Source organism: Epinephelus lanceolatus, chromosome 17, assembly GCF_041903045.1.
Source record: "Epinephelus lanceolatus isolate andai-2023 chromosome 17, ASM4190304v1, whole genome shotgun sequence".
Classification (NCBI taxonomy): domain Eukaryota; kingdom Metazoa; phylum Chordata; class Actinopteri; order Perciformes; family Serranidae; genus Epinephelus; species Epinephelus lanceolatus.
The window spans coordinates 23,135,529-23,158,690 of NC_135750.1; the positions used below are offsets into that span (position 1 = coordinate 23,135,529).

Below are 23,162 nucleotides of genomic sequence, written 5' to 3' on the forward strand. Positions count from 1 at the left end.
TGTGTTTTAGTTATTAATAACACATTAATCCTTCATCAGAACAGACAACACAGTTATTTTTATGAGCTTCTGGAACGCTCCTGAAACTTGCTGTGCCACATTTGCTAGAATTAAAAGACTTGATCTCTGCAGAGTGGAGATCTGCACTCTACTAAGACATCTAAGTGCACTTTTCTGCTTCTTAATTGCATTGCAGAAAGTGTATTTACTTAGTGTGCCTACCATGGACGTCTAGATGACGGCTTGGTAATGTGTGAACAACTTTAATTTTGGAACCATTTTGAACCAGTAATGCAACTTGTGAAGTTTTGTTAGTCTGCAGTTTGTAGCCAAGTAAACATTTTAGACAGGAAGTCTAAATGTCCCCCCCAAGATGTCCCGTGGGCTAATGGTTCAGGATGTTCCAGGCAAATATTGATCCAGTTACTTGTTAACTTAGTTGGGTAACACTGCAGAAGCACATTTTTGGCATGTGTGGACTGTGAGGACTAACAAAACCATAATCACTCAATGTAATTAACATTTTTGAGATTAAAAATTAAGTAATAACTTTTATGTGTGGTGTTAAAATTGCAAGTAAATTTTTTGATTCTCTAAATCAAAATGAGATACTGAATTTACCGTATCACATTTTCTGTTATAAAAGTTAGAATTTTGACTGAATTGGGCATAATTTTGAATTCGATCACCGGATCACATTTTATTTTCCAAACGTGTTTTTGAGCCTTGGTCATTTTTGGAATGATCTCTGTCAGCACTCGTGGACTCATAAACCCTCCCATCACCTCAAGGTTAGTCCTGCACTCCAGGGAGTGCTTCAATCATCTGAGGTGCAATCACTCAGTCTACCTTGCTACAGTGTTTTCAGCTGTCAGCATAGTAAACTGTATGCTTTAGTACAAACCTATCTATGGCTATGAGTGTGAACGCTAGAATATTTATAATAGGATGTGGAATATCAGGTATAGCAGCGGCACACCGACTTGTCAATGCTGGATTTCGACACGTCCGGATACTTGAAGCAACTGCAAGAAGTGGAGGAAGAATAAAAACTGGTAGACTCGGTGAGTAACAATGTACAGCAACTACAACTACTGCACTTTCTCTTTCAGTCAGTTTTACCTAATCACTTAAATACATTTTCTTCTGGAGTCTTAAATTCCACAGCAGGTTTTTAACCACCTTTCCAATCCCCAGGCCCCAATAGGAAAGCTGCTCAGCCTAGTCACTCGCTGTACTATAGCAGAAATTCCCCTGCGGCTCAGAAAGCATTGTCCCCATAGAACACCATGAAAAAAGAGACATCTGTAAAACTGTTGACAGAACACCTTAAACTGTAAACCAGGTCAATAATGAATCTTTATATTCTGAATTTTTTAGCAATGGGGTGTTTTTTTACGTAAAACTTTCCTCAAGCAGAGAAAAGCGACTTAAAAATCTGTGACATAATCACAATGTGGGCAGGACCGGCAGGAGAAACACTACTGCGCATATTCAGTGGGCCGAATACTGGGGAAGTAAACCCGGAAGCTAGAAATCTTTTTTGGCGAATGCACATATGGGGTGCGTCCCAAGTCTCTTATTTTTATAGCGCTACTGCTAGCTCCTCGCTTGAACCGGAATACAATTTGGCATAGAACAGTGTTATACAACCAAATAGGCTACAGACAAGCCTCAATATGGGTTTTAACAGTACAAATAGTCAAAATGTCACAGTAAAAGTTTACCCAATTACTGAGAGTGAAGAAAATAAATACATAAACAAATTAAAACAACAACAACAACAACAAAAATTATTAAGTAAAGAAATAGGAAATAAAGGGGAGAGAGCTAGGGGAACTCTGTGAGGTTAAGCTCCTCTACTAAATCACGAAGCTTCACAGCCGTTTTTTTCTCCATGCATTTTAAAGATGAGAAATAATGACACAACTCCTTATGAAAAACATAGATTTGGGGTTTTGTTTTCATGAATTTGTTCTTATGTATAAAAAATTTTGCAAGGATGATGATTGTATTAATTCCCAGATCATGTGTTGGATCTTGTCATATAAAATATTCTCTTTTGTTAAATTAGAGAAATTGACAAATCTGGGGAATAACCAGTCATGTAAATCTTCCCAAAAGACATGAATAAACTTGCAATCATAAAATAAATGTTCTGTGGTTTCAATTTCATCATCACAGAATGAGCAATTGTTATGCTCAAAACCAAAACGACATCGTAAAAATTCAGCAGAGGGGTATATTCCATTAAGAATTTTAAAGTGAACTTCCTTCATTTTTGGTGCAATTGGATACTTAAAGAATTTGGTCCTTACATTCTCAGCTTCCTTTTTAGAGAATAATTGTAGAATTGAGTTTCTGTTTGTTGAGAATGGATATAATTCTTTAATAAAGGTTTGCCGGACTGTGACGTTAGGCAACTTAAAGCTATTGAGATTATGACCATTCACCAAAAGCGAAGGAAGATTTGGGTTAATACTACTTTGAAGTAAGTTATTAGACATTATAATCATAGATTGAGGAATTGCTTTGATTATATTATTGTATTGCCTTCTGTCATTAAGATTAAATTTGGAGCAAAATTCTGCAAAGGGTATAATATTTCCAGTGTTGTCTAACAGATGCATTACAGACCATATTCCTTTCTCTAACCAATTTTGGTAAAAAATGGATTTATTTCTAAGTAAGACATACCTACAATTCCATAATGGGGTGTTATGGGGACTAAAATTATGCTTGAAAATCATTTTCCAGTATAGCAAAACCTGTTGATGGAAGGCAAATAATTTGATGGGGATCTTTTTCAGATCAAAATCACATCTAAGGAGAAAGTTAATTCCTCCTAAGCTCATAAAAATATGGTTTGGGATGTGGAACCATTGGCTATTTTCATCTCTTAACAAGGATCTTAGCCAATTAATTTTAATGGTGCCATTAATACAGTCTATATCGATGGCTTTAAGACCTCCCTTCTCGTATCCTTTAACCATAATTCCTTTTCTGATGTAGTGTGTTTTCCTATTCCATATATAATTGAAGTTTGCTTGGTTTATAGTCTTTATTGCACTTTTAGAGAGTGATAACGAATAGGCTGGGTAAATGAATCTTGAGAGACATTCCATTTTTGTGAGGAAAATTCGACCAATAATAGAGATGTCTCTTTGAGACCACATATTTAAATATGATTTACATTTATCTAGAGTATTCCAAATGTTGAGGTTATCTAGAGTGTTAATGTCCTTAGTAATGTGTATGCCTAAGTATTTAACGGTTGATTTAACAGGGATATTATGAATTGTTGTTAGAGGGGAACTATGTATTGGTAATAATTCACATTTTTTAAGGTTTAATTTTAGTCCAGATGCCTTGGAAAAGAAATTAATTGTATTGAGGACTTTGGGGATTTGTTCAGTATTTTTCATGAATATGGTTGTGTCATCAGCCAGTTGGCTAATTGCCAGTTGTTTGCCTAACACCATCAAATTTTCAAAATCTGTTTTTTTTATAAGAATAGAAAGCATTTCCGCTGCTGTGATAAATAATAAGGGAGAAATGGGACAGCCTTGCTTAATTCCTCTATTAACTGAGAATCTTGGACATGTTCCTTGTGGTAGTATGACTGTACTGTTAGTATCCTTATAAATTAGTTTAATCATGTTAATGAAGTTTTCTCCAAAACCAAATAGTTCTAAGGTGCTAAAAATAAACTTATGTTCGACTGTGTCGAACGCTTTAAAAAAAATCTAAGAACAAAATAAAACCTTCATCTTCAATTAGATGGTTGTATTCCAGCAAGTCAAGCACAAGCCGTATATTATTATGAATTGATCGTCCTTTAATAAAACCAGATTGTGTATCTGAGATAATTTGTGTAATACCAGATTTCAGTCTGTTTGCATAAATATGTGTTAATAGTTTGTAATCAGTATTGAGCAAGGTTATAGGTCTAAGGTTGTCAATTAATTTGGAATCTTTACCAGGTTTAGGGATGAGAGTGATCAATCCCTGTTTCATAGTAGTTGGAAGAATATGAGATTCAGATATTTCTTTTAACATAAAAAAAGAGATCTTTAAGATGTACCCAGAAATGTCTATAGAAGTTGCTTGTTAGACCATCTGAGCCCGAGGACTTGTCTAATGTTAAGCATCTTATGGCTTTTTCCACTTCATCCATACTTATCTCAGCCTCGCACATGCTTTTGAAATACTTATCAATTCTGGGGATCCACTTTTTAATATGCTCAAAGAAAGCATCAGCATCTGAGGGTGAATAAGAAGAGGAGTACAGCTCATTGTAAAATTTAAAGATTTCCTTAGAAATTAAGTCTGGGTCAGTACATTCTTGATTATCTATCAGTAGTGTTCTTATTGCATTTCGTTCTTGTCTTCTTTTTTCCAGTCTACAAAAGTATGCAGAACTCCTCTCTCCCTCTTCTATCCATTTCGCTCTTGATCTAATATATGCTCCTTTGGCTTTAGAAAGATAGATGTTATCCAATGACGATTGTAAGAGTATAAGTTTTTGTTTGCTGTTCTCATTTAGAGATGATTTATTACATACTGTTTATTTCTGTAATGATTTCCATCTCTTTTTCCTTACTTTCCCTGCTTAATATTTTGCTATTTGAAATAGAAATCTGGCGTACTTTGTATTTTAAATATTCCCATTTGCTTCTATAGGTTAAAAGGTTTGAATCTGTGGTTATATTATTGATCATTGTAGTAATTTCTTGGCAGAAACGCTCACTTTTCAGGAGGTTTGAATTAAATTTCCAATAACCCTTTTTAAAGCATTTGTTTGTGGACATAAAATTAAGTTTAATCAAACAGTGATCTGTTAAAGGTGCAACAGAAATTATGGAAGTTGGATCCAGCCCAGGCCTATTATCTGACACCAACCAAAAATCGCTAGCGCTAGGAGCTAGCAGCAAGCTTTAAGCAGCTACGAGCTAGGATGGTCGAGAGGTTCCTAACAGGAAGTCTTTTTCAGCTTGAGGCCATGACGTATAAATACCCGCCCCCTACACCTGGCTCATTTGAACGAGATGGCAGAGAAACAGCGCAAGTGTACCCGTTACATGCATTCTTTGCAATGAAACGCTGTAATTCACACGTGTACGTGACTACGAAGAGTAACATTAATGACTGTCATGTTGTAATTAAGTTTATTTCATTCACAATCTGTTGCGTTGTTCAGCGGACTGTCGGTGATGTGTGGCTGTTAAATGTGCAGCTGCTCATGTCCAGAACCACACGTGTTTATATAACACCACACACACACACACACATACACAATTACCCATCATTAACTGTCCTGCATGTCATGTGAGTGGAATAATGTTTAATAGCTTGTAGGTGATATTAATTATTAATTATCGCCGAAGGCAAGGGCACTGCGTGCGTTTATTGTGGACTGACTCCAACAGTAGTGGACTACTCACAAAGCAGTCCTCGCCAAAGGCGAGGACCCTCCCTATACTTTTTGCTGCGTTTATTCCTACAGACCAGTCCTCGCCGAAGGCGAGGACACTATTGTTTTTGCTGCGTTTATTATTATTAGGGACCGAGCCTAGAGGCTAGAGACCCTCTTGTTTTTGCTGCGTGCGTTTATTAGTGACCGGGCCCAACAGCAGTGGACTACTCACTAAGCAGTCCTCGCCATAGGCAAGGACCCTCCCTATACTTTTTGCTGCGTTCATTCTCACAGACCAGTCCTCGCCGAAGGCTGCTCAAAAACTCACCAAAATTGGCACGCACATCAGAACCGGTGAAAAATTTTAGAAAATCATGACATTTAGTGCCAAAATGGGCTCTCTAGCGCCACCTAGGCACACAAAAATGGCCGCCACGGCCTGTAGGAATGTCGTAGAAACATGAAACCAAAAGTGGCGTGTTCGTCTCATGAAGACCTAAAAATCACGCGCTGACACCCCTGACCTAAATCCAACAGGAAGTGAGATATTTGCCCTTTCAAAGTAAGATTTTGCCTTAAAACTGCCTTTCCTAAAAAATCTTCTTCTCATACACCGCTTATCCAATCGGCTTCAAACTTGCACAGATGACAGATCAACTCGTTCTAATCAAAAGTTATTCGTAACTTTTTCATTACTCGCTTAGTTTGGATTTTATGGCCTCCATAAGGTGAGATGTCAGAAAAACGTCCTGGCGATCTTCGAAAGCTGTCCCATAGGAAATGAATGGCAGCAGGGGGGAGAAAGAGACCAATCTTAGGGCTTTTTCTAGCATTTACAGCGTCTCCATACTTTGTGTTACAGACTCCATTCCAACTCTCAAATGTTGCCACAGGTCTCATCTATTCACTCATGTTTTCATCTTTTTCATATCTTTTACCGTTTTTCATCTGTGCCTCTCAAAGTACCATGAGCAAAAGTGGAGAAATTCTCACTTTACAATGGGTGTGTATTGCACGGATTGCTGTGAGCTAGAGTGGAGAGGGCTCTAAAAATCGTCTAAAACTTTTGTCTTTAACTCGCTGCCATGGCCACAATTTTCACTGTACAGACACAATTTATACCACAAAACGTAGGAAAATTTGTCCAGCTCACAGATATGTTGACATGGAATCTCTCACACGTACATATTTTTGCTGAGTGGCTCCAAAGCGAAGGGAGCGCTGATTTTTTTCTCATTCACTCCCATGTAAACTCAGAGGAGAAATTTCTGGAAACAGCTGGGGTGCAACACATTTTAAACTCGCTCCCCTGACCACATTTTTGACTCGAGAAATATAAAACTCGACACGCGCGTTCACGAGACGTGGCTGTCTCTCAAAATCACTTTATTTTCTTGCTTGGACCAACGGTTTGGGTATGCGAAGCATTTGTTCGAGGAGTTAAATCCCTTTATAAACAGCCTTTGGTGATCTGCTCTCCTGACGTGTCTGTGTCTGCCACAGGTACAGGCAAGTCATTAATCGCCATGACAACGGCTGCACACACACACACACAGACACAGCCACAGGGCTCTCTGGTCTGTGTGTCTGACAATCTTTAAAGGACAGATTACAGCAGCAGAAACTTCATTTGAAACAGAACACACACATTATTAACCCCTACAGTGCCAAAATGGGCTCTCTAGCGCCACATAGGTGCACTAAACTGGCCACTGCAGCCTGTAGGAATGTCGTATCAAGATCAAACCAAAACTGGAGTGTTCGACCTACAAATAACACGCTAACACCCATGACCTAAGTCCAACAGGAAGTGAGCTATTTGCCCTTTCAAAGTAAGATTTTCCCTCAAACGTGCTCTTAAAAAAAAAACACATCTCCTCCTACACCGTTTATTGTATCGGCTTTAAAGACGCACACATACCAGTTCAACTGCTGCTAAACAGATCTTCTGTATAACTTTATCTCTCTCATGATCACATTATTTTGATGACTGGACCAGCGGTTTGGGAATGGGAAGAACTTCTTTGAGGAGTTAAATCTCCACTAAAACAGGTCTCTCTGTGTTCTGTCACTCTCTCTCTGCTCTTCTGCCAGGTGCACTTACTTCATCACCATGGCAACCGCTGTCACACACAAACTCACAGAAACATGATGTGTGTGTGTGTCTAAATCTTACATGCAGACATGACAGGGGCACAATCTCCATTTTAACCCTTTAGGTGCCAGAGTTTATTGAGGAAAATATTCCATTTTCATTTCAACATTTCAAAAGGCTGTGGCTTGAAAGTGGTGAGAGATAAAGGCATACTGTAAATGAGAAAACTATTCATCATGACCCAAAGTTTGTCATGGCATTAAATTAACTCATCTAATTTGCATATTGTAACGTCACTAGGCGACGGCCATATTGGATTTCATACATCTCAGTAAAACAACATTTTGAACATATTTACACAGTAAATTTATTTTGTTTTGTGTTGTTTTTGTTGTCTCTTCCTCAAAATAAAGGACGAGGAATCTGATGGGAATAAATTAACTCATCTAATTTGCATATCGTGACATCACTTATCCATACCTACAGCTACAGAAAGCATTCAAACATCAAAACGTTCAGCTCTGTAAGGATTTTCTGATGTTTGTGGCAGAGTGCAAGGTCCCGCCAAACGCTGCTTGCAGCTTTAATTTTACTTCTTTTTTTATCCTGACGGTTCAATGTATTGAGCCTGTTTTTATTTTATGTTACTGTATTTTATTATTATCACTATCATTCTCAATTTCTATTTCCCTTTTCAATCGACTGTTTTTATTGTTTTAAATTGTGTCTTGTTGCTTTTAATGTCTCTGTAAAGCACTTTGAATTACCTTGTGTTGAATTGTGCTATACAAATAAACTTGCCTTGCCTTGCCTTGCCTAGCACACCTTTGTGCACATATTCACTTTTCCACCAGCTGTGCTGCAAATATCCCCTGCTGCTCATCCTTCTGTATCTTTTTTCAAATTATCTTGACCACAGTCCCATTTTCATAGTTATAATACCAATACCAAAATTAATTTCAGTGTTTATGTAAATACTGAAAATGTTTTTTACTACTTTTGAGGGATCACAGCAGTCAGTGTAATAAGAATAACTTTACTAATCCCCGAAAAGAAAATTTCAAAGAAGTCTGTAAGATCATCTATTTAACAAAGAATTATTAAGTCTGATGGCTGTGGGTATAAAAGGGAGTGGGTGTGTGTGAGAAATAAACTCAATCAACAATAGAGCTTTTTCTTTATTAAAATATATTAATAAATTTATTAATATGCTATACTATGTTTTGTATTGTGTATATTGTGTTTATACAGTGTATATATATGTGTGTGTATATCTATATCTATCTATAGCCTATAGGCTATATATATATATATATCCCACTCTGGGGTTGAGGTGAATAAAATAACTGTGTTGTGACCTAAATAACATGCTGTTGCTATCTGCAGAAAGTATTAAAGCATGAAATCCCGCATTTTTAATGTACGAAAGCATCCTGTATCATAACTATATGTGTGCCGTTTGTAACAAACCAAACCGCGTGAAAATCAGTTGAAAATTCAGTGAGTTATTCTATTTTACTTGTGCATACAGCTCCTTCCTCAATAGAAGTGAATGCACTGTGGAGGCGAAGCGAGACCCATCCAAGATGGCGGCCGGCGAAGACGCGCTCAGGCTGTCGATGCGGCGTCTACGTATATATGTCTATGTCTTAAACCGACAATGCTCGCTCATCGCTCCTAGCGCTAGCTCCTCACATTTTTTCCTAGGTGGGAGGGGCTAAACAGCTAGCGAAGTCGGCTAGCAGTAGCACTAGCAGTAATTTAAGAGACTTGGGACGGACCCATGGTGTAGGCAAGCAACTCCATTGGAATGAATAGCCGCCATCTTGGCACCCACTATCTATTTTTTATTAAATTCTATGCCAGTCTCTTTCAGGCAGGAGCGTAGAACATAATTCTGGACCCTGTACACCAGCAATAAGGGCCCTTTCTGCATCTACGGCTATTTATTCAAGTATCTTTGTGGGTTCTCTGCACATGCGGGCCCTCTGTTCTCAGTCCCACGTTTCCCCTTTTTGACATTCCCTGTGATCTATAGAGCAAGGCTGATGTATTATAATATGATGTATTTGTTACAACCTTGTATCGTTCTACAGCTACTATTCAACCTGTGTTTCTGTGGAAAATGGGATTCTGTACTGAGACAGATCTTACAGTACCGTCGCACCTAATTTCAAAAATGTATTGTTTGTTTGAGACCAGAACTAGCTGTGTCTGCTGTAAATCATGTGACTAACTGATAAATGCAAGAGATGACTTAGCAAATGTTGTTTCTCTAAAATAACCAGTCATATCCCATTTTAATAATGATACTTTCTTTTCTGCCACTGCACAATGTTTTCCATCTGCAGGTGATAATATTGTTGAGGTAGGGGCAAACTGGATCCATGGACCGTCTGAGGAGAACCCAGTGTTTTGTCTGGCCCGCAAGTACGGGCTGCTGGATCCAGAGGCCCTCAATCCAGAGAACCAGGCTACGGACGTCGAAGGATATCCCCCCAAGGTTCCAAATGTCTTCAGCAGTTCAGGTTGCTCAGATGAATATTGACAGTCATGTCATTTTTTCCTACCCTTGCAAACAGAGTTTTTGGTTGATTTCAAATTATGTTTGTACAGCAGTCTGGTACACAAGCCACAGACTAGTCTGGTAGATCAGGTATTTTAATACTGTGTGTTATTCCTAGGCTTGAGTTCCTTTTTAAGTGTGTGCTTTGTAGAAATCCACCTATGCATATGAATGACAACGTACAAGGACAATAGTAAAAAAAAAAATTGAATAATACAGATTAAGAAAATGAGTAAACTGCATTATGGTGCTGTAATTCTAAAGAACAAGGCTTTGACATGCCTTCTCTTATGGACCACCAGTATTTGAGCAGAGTAAACCCAACTGAAATTTTTATATTTCATGGCACATATAGCAGGTGTCAGTGAACATTTACTGTTGCATGTGAGTGTAACAAGATAATATTTTCCTAATTAGTATTCTGTGGGTCGTGTGCAGGTCAGAAACTGAATGCTGAGGACATCTATCCTGCTCAGGAGCTCTTCATTAGGTTAATGTGTGCAGAATTTGAAAGTCAAGGAGGAGAACCCCAGGCCTGTGTGGGAGATTTCATACGTTCAAAGGCACGTTTCTCTCAGTGACTATAATAATAATAACAATAACACTGGCAGTGTGTTTGCAAGCTACCAATATTTGTGACGCTCCAGCTCAGATGTTGTTGATAATAAATTGCATCTTGCAAGAATTAAGAGTTTGTGTTGTTGCTTGTTGTCTTGTGCAGGTTCAACAACGAGCAGCAGAAGAGTGGAAAGATGTTGAAGCAGCCACCAGATCTCTGCGACTGTGTATGATCAGTAACATGTTAAAGCAGGAGTGTTGTATTAACGGGGCTCACAGCATGGATGAGGTGGGTCTGGATGCCTTTGGCCTATACAAGACGTTTCCTGGGATGGACTGTACATTGCTAGGGTTCGTACTCCAACATTGCTTATATATAGTGCAGCAACTAACAATTACTTCTATAATCAATTTCATTAAGTCATTATTTCCTACCTAACCTACTGATTCAGTATTTTTAATGACTGGTGGTTTTAGGACACAAATACGTGTCTCACTGACTTAAACATCATTTTCTTTCTTATGCAGTGGCTTTGAAGGTCTTATCAAAAACCTGATGTCGGAGCTCCCCAGTGGTTTAGTGACCTACAATCAGCCTGTTCACTGTGTCCACTGGAACAACACAGAGAAGAGAGAGAGCCCTGTGATGATCGAGTGTGATGATGGGGAGAAGGTTGCTGCTGATCATGCTATTGTCACAGTTCCTCTAGGTAGAATCAAACATGTTCATTAACGGAGAACTGCGCACACTTTCAAAACTTATTCTTGTGGTCTAATGCAGTCTAAATATATTAGTAAACGTGAATGACCCTCTCCCAAATCCAAAACCTAGAGTGCTAAAACTCACATTTGTGAGTCTATGGAGCAGCTCCAGACTTTATATCCTATGACTCTGGTTCTCTGGTTTCTAGCTTTGAGAGAGAGTAGCTTGCCCATCCATTTTCATCTGCTTATCCAGGGCCGGGTTGGCAGCCGGCCAATTAAAGCCCCCCAGGCATTTCTCTCCTCCTGGGGGACCCCAAGGCGTTCCCAGGCCAGATGAGATATCCCTCCAGTGTATTCTGGGTCTGTCTCTGGGTCTCCTACCAGAGGGACGTGCCTGGAAGACCTCTAACAGGAGGTGCCCACGAGGCATTCTGATCAAATGCCCGAACCACCTCAACTGACCCTTTTCAATGCAAAGGAGCAGCGGCTCTACTCCAAACTCCCTCTGGATGTCTGTGCTCCTCACCCTATCTCTAAGGCTGAGCCCAGCCACCCTTCTAAGGGGACCCTTTTCAGCTGCTTGTATCCATGATCTCATTCTTTCAGTCACTACCTATAACTCTTGACCATAGGTGAGGGTTGGGATGTAGATGGACCAGTAAATCCTGCTCAGCTCCCTCCTCACGGACGAGGCACCAAACCACCTATCCATCTCATGCTCCTTTTAACCCTCACTCGTGAACAAGATCCCGAGATGCTAGAAATCCTTCACCTGAGGCAGTAACTCTCCCAGCCAAGAGGGTGCAATCCACCATTTTCTGGCAGAGAACCATGACCTCAGATTTGGAGGTGCTGACTCATCCCACCTGCTTCACACTCAGCTGCAAACCACCCCAGTGCCTGCTGGAGGTCACAGTGTGATGAAGCCAACAGAACCACATCATTAGCAAAAAGCAGCATTGCAATTGTGAGGTCCCCAAACCGAACCCTTTCCTTTCCTTGGCTGCATCTTGAGATCCTGATTAGCTCATGTCCACGAATATTGATTGAAATTTCCTCATCTTTATATGGTACCAAAATATGGTTTTGCATTCCACATAAACATTAATTTTTTATTCTCATAAACTTCCTCATCTGTAGACATAAAACCAAAAAGGCAACAACAAAATTAAAGAATAGTACCACAATAAAATAATGATGCTAATCAGTGCTCCCTGAGACAGATCAGCAACATGCATGAGTGACAAGAGGCTTTTTGCTTTGAGTCTTTAGCAACATAATAATATTCAGTACTGAACGTAACGCGACTTGTTCTGGTTTGCTCTGTTTGTTCAGGATACCTAAAGAAGCACCATTCAGACCTGTTCCATCCTCCCCTCCCTCTACACAAGCTGCACTCCATCCAGAGACTAGGTTTTGGAACAAACAATAAAATTTTTCTGGAGTTTGATTCACCGTGGTGGGATGCGGACTGTGAGGTCATCTACCTGGTGTGGGAGGATGAGGTGAGACATGTATGAATAAAGATAATACCATAGGATGTCAGAGGGAGGGCCTCTGGCTTCATCCAATTTATGTCATATCCTGAAACCCTTAAGAAAGACTCCACTTGATGGAAAAGTAGGCATCGACTAATCAGGCTGTTTTACAAACATTAAAATATAATCTGCATATAGCATTGACTCTTGTGAAACCTGGCCAATCTGATGGCCTGGGAATAAGGGATCCTGGTGAATAGCTTACACCAGGGGCTCTAGGATTAGCGCAAAGAGGAGTGGAGACAGAGGACATCCCTGTCTTGTTCCTCTGTGCAAGTCAAATTGAGCTGACATGCCATTTGTCTGAACCGCTGCCCACAGGTTTGAACACAGTAACCTAACCCAGCAGATGAATCTCTCCCCAAAGGCAAAAGCCTCCACAGTACTAATTAAGAAAGACCATTTCACCCTATCAAACACCTTCTCGGCATCTCATGAGATCAAGATCAAGGCATAATAGTGTTAGAGGTAGAGAGCCCATTTTAAGAGATGAACCCTACATGTCTAACAAGAGTGGTGAGAGCTCGTTCACATGTCTTTAAAAATTTGGCCTGGAAAACCATCTGATCTGGAGCCTTGAGTTTGAATTTCTTCCACTGTGATGGGGTCGTCCAGTGATTTTTGTTGCTCCCCTGAAATTTCCTCATTTATGACTTCAAGCTCTGGTAAGTATAAGTGCACATAGAAAGACTTAAGCATGTTTTTAAAAGCCACAGTATCAGAATGAGGCTGACCCTAATGACTGGAATGACACATGCAAGCTCCTTGATTTTCACCGTCTTGTTGCCATTGTACAGTTTGAAAATATAGGGAAAGTATTTTAAATTATTTTTTCAGAATGAAACTTCTTATGCTGGCCTGAATTAGTCTAATCAGCATTCATAATACAGAGATTCTGTTCATTTCATTTTATCTGTTTTATCTCTTGTCATGATTCAGGATGTCATGGTGGACCAGGTGCCAGATGTGCAGAGGTCCTGGATGAAGAAGTTGTTTGGCTTCACTGTGCTGAAACCCACTGAGAGGTCAGCAACCACAAATGCTGCTGCTTGCCTTGTTCATGTTGTATTTAATGGAAAATAACTGGTGAATACATTGATTAGGAAGGTAGTAATGTTTTTTGGTTTACCTTTCAGGTATGGCCATGTTCTGTGTGGCTGGATTGCTGGGCATGAGTCAGAGTATATGGAGACACTGTCTGAACAGGAGGTCACACACACCATCACACAACTCATCCGCAGATTTACAGGTCGAGCATCCGGATACACTTCTCCTCCATTCAGAGTGAATCACTTCCTCAGCAGGATCTTTATATTTTCTAAAAATGTTTCTGAGCCCTGGTCATTTTAGATCTTTGTCAGCACTCGCAGACTAACTCTGTGTATTTAGGAAATCCTACCATCACCCCGAGGAGAGTCCTGCGCTCCCAGTGGTTTCATGACCCCTGGACATGTGGATCGTACTCTCACCCAGGAATAGGCTGTTCAGCGCAGGACCTGGAGAACATGAGGGAGCCCCTGGGATCACCATCACAGGTGCACAGAAAAACATGTTTTATTTACACATACACGTACAGAGTACATTTACGCTAACTCACAAAATATGACCCTTTGCAAAGTCCTGCCCCTTACATGCAGACTGGTTCGTGGATTTTGAGCTAGACGTTGTGCCTGTGGTATGTGTATTAATGATACTGATTACCCGGAGAGGTTGGTAGGAGATCTCTTCCCTGTTCCAAAACCAAACCCTGAAAGGTGTAAGGCTGGCTAACTAGTTAGCTACTCAAGGTACAGCCTACTGAAGAAGATACACACATTTGCTTTGCTTACGTTTGCTTACTAGTGATTATAAGGCTGAATAAAGACCGACCCTGCTGTACAGGAACCAGTGAAGGGAAGCAGGGAAACTTATATTCAACCAGCTGTGTGTCATCACATTGTGCACAGACGAATGGTGTTTGGCTTCCCCCGGAGATCCCTGCCCGACTTTCGCCAGCATCACAGGGGAAGCCAAACACTGTTCATCATCTGCACACAGTGCAATGACATGTAGCTGGATGAATATCTGCAAAGTTTCCCTTTATATTCATTGTCTTCTGTGGCGATCAGCAGTGATGTGGTGGTTCACTTTTACACTGTGATCTGTAGCCTATAGTTCGGCTTTAGCTTCTAACTATCTTTGTCTTTTTAACCTGTTGTTGCTGCTGAGTCAGTTTGACATCCTGGATATATCCTTCAAACACAGACTGTCTGCTTCTCTCTGGAATCACTTTTTCGTTTTTTCCAAAATTATGATAATATTTCTTCAGGGAGGGCTCAATACTAGCTTCAGCTTAGCGGGACATCACAAAGGGGCGGGGCTTGGCAAAGGGTCATTTGCTCACAGTTCTAACTGCCTGGGTGTGTTTCAGCCCCTGCAGGTGCTGTTTGCTGGAGAAGCTACTCATCCAGACTACTACTCCACCGTCCACGGAGCTCTTCTCACTGGGTGGAGAGAGGCTGACAGACTCATCTCTCAGTACTCCTCCATCAGTCCAGATCTAAAATTTTAAAATGTTTTTAATCCCCAAAATTTAACAATCTTGTACATTTCATTTAATGGATTTAAAAGAGGGAACTCCACCGATTTTGCACAACAAAGTCTTGGGGATTACTACTGCATACTGTATTTGACAAAAGTTCTGTAGCACTCAATACTGAAATAATTTCCTGAAAATATGATATTGCCTGAAAATGTAATAAAACTTAACTTGATTAAAAATGTAATAATACCAAATTATGTTACAACATCACCATTTTAACATAACATTTTTATGTTTGTTTTTCTTTTTCAAAACTGATGATGTAATGATTTTGATGTGTCAAAGGGTATTCATTTTTTTCCAGAAGTGCAAAGTTTGCAAGTTTACAAAATGTATATGCTGTTAGTGCCATGTTAGCCTAATGAAAACACTAACATTTGACAGTGATGTCATGTTTGGAAATGCAGGCTTTATTTTTGTAGCTAGGTGTAATTAAATGACACCAGACTCACAACTCAGATATATTTATTTGTTGAATACTCTCACAATGGGAAAGTGGTACTAAATTAATTTGAAATGCTCAATATGTGGTCATTTTAAAAAGATTTTCAGATATGATACTATTTAATCATGCCAAGGTTTCCACCAATCTGGGTTAACATACTTATATGAAGTGTAAAAAAGTGACTTGAATCCTAACTTAAAGTGATCTAACTGTACCAAAATCAGTGAAACAGCTCAGTTCAGTGAAGCGGTGGTTTTACCCAAGTGGGCCACACATGGGTTATGCCACGGCTACCTGGGTACCAAGTGGGTATGGGCCTTAAATGGATATCTTATCTGATGCCCACTTGGGTAAAATCCCATGTGGGCCACTGGCATAAGGCCATTATGGAACCTGTGGACAATCCCATGTAGGACCCATTTTTCAGCTCACTTACTACCCAGGTGGGCTCCACATACAAATGTTGGCCGGGGCAGTATGTGAACATGAAAATGTAATTGGATTATTGCATTTTAATTTAAAATTTTACTCAAACAGCACATACATATGTGAAAAAAATAAAATGCTATTGTAGGATTACACGATAATTGAACAGGCTTCCATAAATCACACTACTTGTATGCTGTCCCTATGACTCCAGTGAGAAGGCACACAATCAGGGGCCACTGCTATGATTTTAAAGAAGGTGGACATTTACCGTTTTATAAGTGGATTTTTAGAAGATTATAAGTAAGACAATCAGGGATAGTCTTCACTTGAAAATCCCATTTTGCTCTGCCACATGCATTAATTTATATATTACTCTAATAAACACGACTTTTATTTTGAAACTCTTAACCGGAAAAGACTTTTTTTTGGGGGGGCTTTGGAAATCTTTTTAATTCAGGAAGCCAAGGGACCGTTTGCCCGTAATGGTTAAGCAAGTATGGTTGTGAATGTGAACGCTAAAATAGTTATTATAGGATGTGGGATAGCAGGTATAGCGGCGGCACAGCGGCTCGTTACCGCTGGGTTTCATCATGTGAGGATACTTGAAGCGACTGCAAGGAGCGGGGGAAGAATAAAAACCGCTAGACTGGGTGAGAGCAGCTGTTTACAACTTTGACTGCAGTTTATCTTAATAATAATCGGTTTTACCAAATCACAAAAATACATTTTCTTGGGAAGCCTCTGAGGTCACAGTGTCATTTCTTTGATGGCTTTCCCGTTACCCCTCAATACGTTTTGCAGTGTCTCTGAACCATACGGCACTTTTTATTGTCTTGCAACTACTATTGTAATCTATGCTATCCTCCTGTGGACACACTAAGCTATATCTTACAGATCCAAACATTGTCTCACCTAATTTTTTTTAAAGTATTGTTCTGTCTTGAGACCAGATGTCCGCTGTAAAACATGTGACTATCTGATAATACAAGAGCTGATTACGCAAGGGTTATACATTATATTACCCTGTTATAAACGAACAGCAACGAAATTTATGTTAGGGGACTTAAAAAAAACAATAAATAACTTTATTTTCTGCCACTGCACAATGTTTTTCATCTGCAGGTGATAATATTGTTGAGGTAGGGGCAAACTGGATCCATGGACCGTCTGAGGAGAACCCAGTGTTTTGTCTGGCCCGCAAGTACGGGCTGCTGGATCCGGAGGCCCTCACCCCAGAGAACCAGGCCATGGACGTCGAAGGACATCCACCCTGGGTTCCCAATGTCTTCAGCAGTTCAGGTTGCCAGATGTTTTAAAAATCATAGTTTAAGACTGACCACTGACCTCTAGTTCAAATTAATGCGGAGATAATATGAAAGTGTACCACAGAGCTGAAGCAGCCTTTCTCACACTATAAGTAAAAGATGGATATTCATATTCACGTTATTGTGTCTGACCCTTGTAGAAAGAGTTGGTTGATTTCAGACGGATGTTTACACAGCAGTCTTGTACACAAGCCACAAACTAGTCTGGTAGATCAGGTATTTTACTCCTGTGTGTTATTCCTAACTGTCAGTTCCTTTTAAGGTGTTTGCTTTGTAGTGTTGCTTTGTTTCCTTAAACTAATACTGGAATTACAATTTAAGACATGTATAGCCAGTGCCATTGATTATTTACTGTAGGGTGTGATGATATTTTCCTAATTAGTATTCTGTGGGTCGTGTGCAGGTCGGAAGCTGAATGCCAAGGACATCTATCCTGCTCAGGAGTTGTTTATGGAGTTAATTGATGAAAGTTCAGAATTTGAGAGTCAAGGAGGAGAACCCCATGCCTGTGTGGGAGATTTCATACGTTCTGAGGTACGTTTCTCTCCGTGACTGTAATAATATGTTTATTATCATAGTGGCAGTGTGTTTGTGAGCTACCAATATTTGTGACGCTCCAGCTCAGATGTTGTTGATAATAAATTGCATCTTGCAGGAATAAGGAGTTTGTTTTGTTGCTTGTTGTGTTGCGCAGGCTCGACAACGAGCAGCAGAGAAGTGGAAAGATGTTGATGCAGCCACCAGTTCTCTGCGACTGTGTATGATCAGTACCATGCTGAAGGTGGAGTGCTGTGTTAACGGGACTCACAGCATGGATGAGGTGGGTCTGGGTGCCTTTGGCCTATACAAGACTCTTCCTGGACTGGACTGTACATTTCCAGGGTTCGTACTAACAATTATTTCTATAATCAGTTTCATTAAGTTGTCATTTCCTACATATACATGTTAGTAATTTCATGAGTAAAGATTCTGCAATAGCTTATCTGATCGTCAACCAAAGGACGCTCCAAGTATTTTTTAATCATGACATAGAATAAAGGCCCATCCATCCATCGTCCACTTCTTTGGGGCTGGGTTGTGGTGGCAGCAGGCTAGGCAAGGTAGTCCACACATCCCTCACCCCAGCAACATTTTCCAGCTCCTCCTGGAGAATTTCCAGGTGCTCCCAGCCCAGATGAAATATATAATCCCTCCAATGTGTTTTGAGTCTACCCAAGGGCCTTCTTAAAGTTAGACATGCCCGGAAAACCTCCAAAAGGAAGCGTCCAGGCATCCTGATCAGATGGCTGAACCACCTCAGCAGGCTCTTTTGGACAGGACAGACCAGCCGATCTTCTCCAAGCTCCCTCCCTCTTATAGTACACTTGAATCACCTTACGCTCAGACATTGTGTGACTGGCACAGAAGTCCAATAAGGAGACACCAATCAGGTTCAGGCCAGGCAGGCCCTCTCAATCACCCTCCTCCAGGTTTCTCCATTGTTGCACATGTAAACGTTGGAGTCCCCCAGCAGTACTCCAAACTGCTGTTTGGTGCATAAGCACAAACAGCAGTCATACTTCATCCCAGCAGCTTGCGGTTGTATAAAGGCAACCTTTATGTTCCCCCAGTAGAACTCCGAGACAGCGATGCTCAGCCAGAGGCTTGTGAGTGTCCTCACACCCACATGGCACCTCTCACCCTGGGCGACTCCTGAAAAGTCTAGCCCCTCCAGGAGTTTGGTTCCAGAGCCAGTGCTATACTTAGGAGCCCAGTACCCCTAGTCGGTACTGTTCCACCTCCTGTTCCAGCTCTGGTTTCTGCCACTAGAGAGATGATGTTCCATGTCCCTAGAACCAGTTGGATGCCAGGGGTCAGCACGCCTACGTCCCCACCTTTGCCTTTCTCCTGGTGACAATGCCCCCAATCTCAATGCCTACCCCTGCGAGTGGTGGACCCTCTGGATGACAACTGGCTCCAGGAGGGGGCCCCAGTAGTTTTACCTGACACAGACAGGGAAGACACTGTAAGAATTCAGCATATTGGCAGTACATCACTCAGACAGTTAATTAACTGGTTGTTTCAGCATACATGTGCATGTCTAACTGACTTTTTTTTTTTTTTTTAAGATTATTTTGATATTTCGCTGCAGCGAGGCTATGCCTCTGTACATGGGGTGCCGGCACTATCCACTAGGCTACCGACACCCCATGTCTAACTGACTGAAACATCATTTTCTTTCTTATGCAGTGGCTATGAAGGTCTGATCAAGAACTTGATGTCGGAGCTCCCCAGTGATTTGGTGACCTACAATCAGCCTGTTCACTGTGTCCACTGGAACAACACAGAGAAGAGAGAGAGCCCTGTGATGATCGAGTGTGATGATGGGGAGAAGGTTGCCGCTGATCACGTGATTGTCACAATACCTCTAGGTAGAATCAAACGTGTATTCAAATACCTAAACATTTTAGTTACTGTTTCTAATATAAACATTTTAATTACTAAATCCTGTCACTAACTTCAGTCTCAAGTGTAATATCTCTTTAATTCTGCACATTAGTCGCAGTTAAACATGATGTACTGTTTTCTGCTGTTTTTGATGTGTTTATGAAATGTGCATTTCTGATGTAGTTTTAATCAGAGAACAAGCTATTCAGTACTGAACTAGAGTTGCAACCATTAATGCATTAATCGATTAGTGGTCAACTAATCACCAACTAATTTGATATTCGATATATTGCTTTGAGTAAAAAAAATCAAAATCTCCAGCATCTTAATAGTGAATATTTTCTGGTTTCTTTACTCATCGATCACAGTTTACTGAATATCTTTGGGTTGTGGACAAAATAAGACATTTGATGATGTAATCTTGAGCTTTGAGAAATGCTGTTAGAAATTTTTTACCATTTTCTGACAAAGATTATTCGAGAAAATAATAATCAACAGATTAATAGACAATAAAAATAATGGGTAGTTGCAGCCCTATACTGCATAACATAGCATAACATAACTTGTTCTGGTTTGCTCTGTTTGTTCAGGATACCTGAAGAAGCACCATTCAACCCTGTTTCGTCCTCCTCTCCCTCTGCACAAGCTACACTCTGTCCGGAGACTTGGTTTTGGAACAAATAATAAAATATTTGTGGAGTTTGATTCACCGTGGTGGGATGCTGACTGTGAGGTCATCTACCTGGTGTGGGAAGATGAGGTAAGACATGTATGTAAAGGTGTAATACACTCTGGATTAAGTTACACTTGAAATTTAATTTAAAAAAAACAATACTAAATAATAAATTTTGATGTGGATAAAGCCTTTGCAAAGAGTATTTCAATTATTTTTAAAGCAATCAAAGGATGAGGAATCACCAAGGCTTGTTGAAAGAGATCAAGGGTCTGAGTTTGAGGCTGGTTTGGCTCAAGTTGGAGTCTCTGGTGCGGTCCACGACCATACTATTTGGTCTTATTCTCCACCCACATGCATCCCAAAAATGTTTTATGGTTCTGCAATTAGTTAGCAAAAAAAAATCAAACAGACAGGGTCATTTGAACTGATCTGTGTCATCTCTTGTCATGATTCAGGATGTCATGGTGGACCAGGTGCCAGATGTGCAGAGGTCCTGGATGAAGAAGTTGTTTGGCTTCACTGTGCTGAAACCCACTGAGAGGTCAGCAACCACAAATGCTGCTGCTTGCCTTGTTCATGTTGTATTTAATGGAAAATAACTGGTGAATACATTGATTAGGAAGGTAGTAATGTTTTTGGTTTACCTTTCAGGTATGGCCATGTTCTGTGTGGCTGGATTGCTGGGCATGAGTCAGAGTATATGGAGACACTGTCTGAACAGGAGGTCACACACACCATCACACAACTCATCCACAGATTTACAGGTCAGTCTAAATAAGTCACGAGCATCCGGATACACTTCTCCTCCATTCAGAGTGAATCATCCTCAGCAGGATGTTAATATTTTCTAAAAATGTTTCTGAGCCCTGGTCATTTTAGATCTTTGTCAGCACTCTCAGACTAACTCTGTGTATTTAGGAAATCCTACCATCACCCCGAGGAGAGTCCTGCACTCCCAGTGGTTTCATGACCCCTGGACATGTGGATCGTACTCTCACCCAGGAATAGGCTGTTCAGCGCAGGACCTGGAGAACATGAGGGAGCCCCTGCCTACAAAGGGATCACAGTCACAGGTACCTACTGTACATTTCCAAACACAAACACACACCAACTCAGAAATAATTAACCAAGGTGTAAGACTCTGTACTGTAACCTTTGATCTGTCTCAGCCCCTGCAGGTGCTGTTTGCTGGAGAGGCTACTCATCCATACTACTACTCCACCGTCCATGGAGCTCTTCTCACTGGGTGGAGAGAGGCTGACAGACTCATCTCTCACTACTCTTCCATGCGTGCACCTGAGCCGCTCAGATCAAAGCTTTAAAAGAACTGCACTGCTGTGATGAAAAGAGATTTATCAGATTTATAGCCAAAATTTTTATCTTATTCATACTATGATCTCAGAGTTGATTTGGAGGATGGTGTGAGAGCTGCTGTTTATTTAATGCGGTCAGTGCAATGTATAAAGTGCCCCAGCCAGTGACGTGTGATACTGCTGACCTTATGCTGTTCAGTGCACAGTTCTTTCTTTTTTTGGGCGGTTGGTGAGAGGGTGGCAAAGGTGGGCTTGGTTGATGACGAAAGCTGCCCACTTGGCACTCAAAACTTTGCACTCAAATGTCAAGTTTGGACCTGAATCAGTCAACAACACTATTAAATACCCATATATATTGCTTTTCAACTGAAAAAAAATCAATGCAGTTATAAGATTTTCATTGTCTTGTTATAATAGTGATTGAACTCCATGCTGTTTTCAACTTTCTGCTTTGCTGATCTGATTATTCTCTGTCCATTGATTGTAATCAACCATCAGATTCTATTGATAAATAAGACATTTCTCAATAAACTATTTTTACAGTTCTGTCTTAAGTCATTGAGTTAATTGATTCCTACATGTATGTGCAAAACATTGTATAAAGTTCAGTCTCACTTATTTAAATATTCAAAATAATCATTATTTTATTGTTTTTATTATTATTATTATTGTTATTATTATTATTATTATTAGTAGTATTGTTATTATTATTATTATTACCATCATTATTATTATTATTATTATTATTCACCGAGCTCACCCGAGATGGAGGTCAACCTGAGAGCTCTGTTGTTGTTATTTTACTACTTTAACCCACTGGTCAGAATAGCCAGAAAAGCATGCTGGCTTGCATTCTGCAAAATCCGACCAGATGTAATGGAACATACTGGTATTTTTGGCACACTGTATTTGCTATAGTAACGTGTATTGGGACGTACTAATTTTTTTCTGGCATACTACACAGTATGGTTGTATGGTTTTTATCCGGTAAGTGGCAGTAACTCTCCCATTAGCGAAAAACTGCAAAAAAAGAAAACGTAGAGGAAGTGGTCTCACACCGGAACGAACGAAGCTGTTTGACTAGAGAT

At 40.2% G+C, this 23,162-nt stretch overlaps 2 protein-coding genes across 2 annotated transcripts; both read left to right on the forward strand.

Annotated features, from left to right (window-relative positions):
* Positions 1-859: 859 nt before the first annotated feature.
* Positions 860-15,600, forward strand: LOC117248218 (peroxisomal N(1)-acetyl-spermine/spermidine oxidase-like). Its single transcript, XM_033613041.2, has 10 exons — positions 860-1,064; positions 9,863-10,039; positions 10,516-10,640; positions 10,799-10,986; positions 11,164-11,345; positions 12,676-12,845; positions 13,818-13,903; positions 14,015-14,127; positions 14,268-14,413; positions 15,289-15,600. The coding sequence occupies exons 1-10, from the start codon at positions 911-913 to the stop codon at positions 15,427-15,429; spliced, it is 1,482 nt and encodes a 493-aa protein (XP_033468932.1). The 5' UTR covers positions 860-910; the 3' UTR covers positions 15,430-15,600.
* A 1,148-nt stretch (positions 15,601-16,748) lies between these two features.
* LOC117248216 (peroxisomal N(1)-acetyl-spermine/spermidine oxidase-like) lies at positions 16,749-22,628 on the forward strand. The gene is made up of 10 exons (XM_033613039.2): positions 16,749-16,983; positions 17,456-17,632; positions 18,062-18,192; positions 18,353-18,540; positions 19,888-20,069; positions 20,676-20,845; positions 21,217-21,302; positions 21,413-21,525; positions 21,680-21,834; positions 21,931-22,628. The coding sequence occupies exons 1-10, from the start codon at positions 16,830-16,832 to the stop codon at positions 22,081-22,083; spliced, it is 1,509 nt and encodes a 502-aa protein (XP_033468930.1). The 5' UTR covers positions 16,749-16,829; the 3' UTR covers positions 22,084-22,628.
* The last annotated feature ends 534 nt before the right edge of the window (positions 22,629-23,162 follow it).

Excerpts from the sequence above, each read along its gene's own strand:
- LOC117248218 (XM_033613041.2), top strand. The coding sequence starts at position 911 with ATGGCTATGAGTGTGAACGCTAGAATATTTATAATAGGATGTGGAATA. Across the intron at positions 10,040-10,515 it reads AAATGTCTTCAGCAGTTCAG|GTCAGAAACTGAATGCTGAG; the intron begins GTTGCTCAGATG and ends GGTCGTGTGCAG. Across the intron at positions 12,846-13,817 it reads ACCTGGTGTGGGAGGATGAG|GATGTCATGGTGGACCAGGT; the intron begins GTGAGACATGTA and ends GTCATGATTCAG.
- LOC117248216 (XM_033613039.2), top strand. The coding sequence starts at position 16,830 with ATGGTTGTGAATGTGAACGCTAAAATAGTTATTATAGGATGTGGGATA. Across the intron at positions 17,633-18,061 it reads CAATGTCTTCAGCAGTTCAG|GTCGGAAGCTGAATGCCAAG; the intron begins GTTGCCAGATGT and ends GGTCGTGTGCAG. Across the intron at positions 21,303-21,412 it reads GTGCTGAAACCCACTGAGAG|GTATGGCCATGTTCTGTGTG; the intron begins GTCAGCAACCAC and ends TTTACCTTTCAG.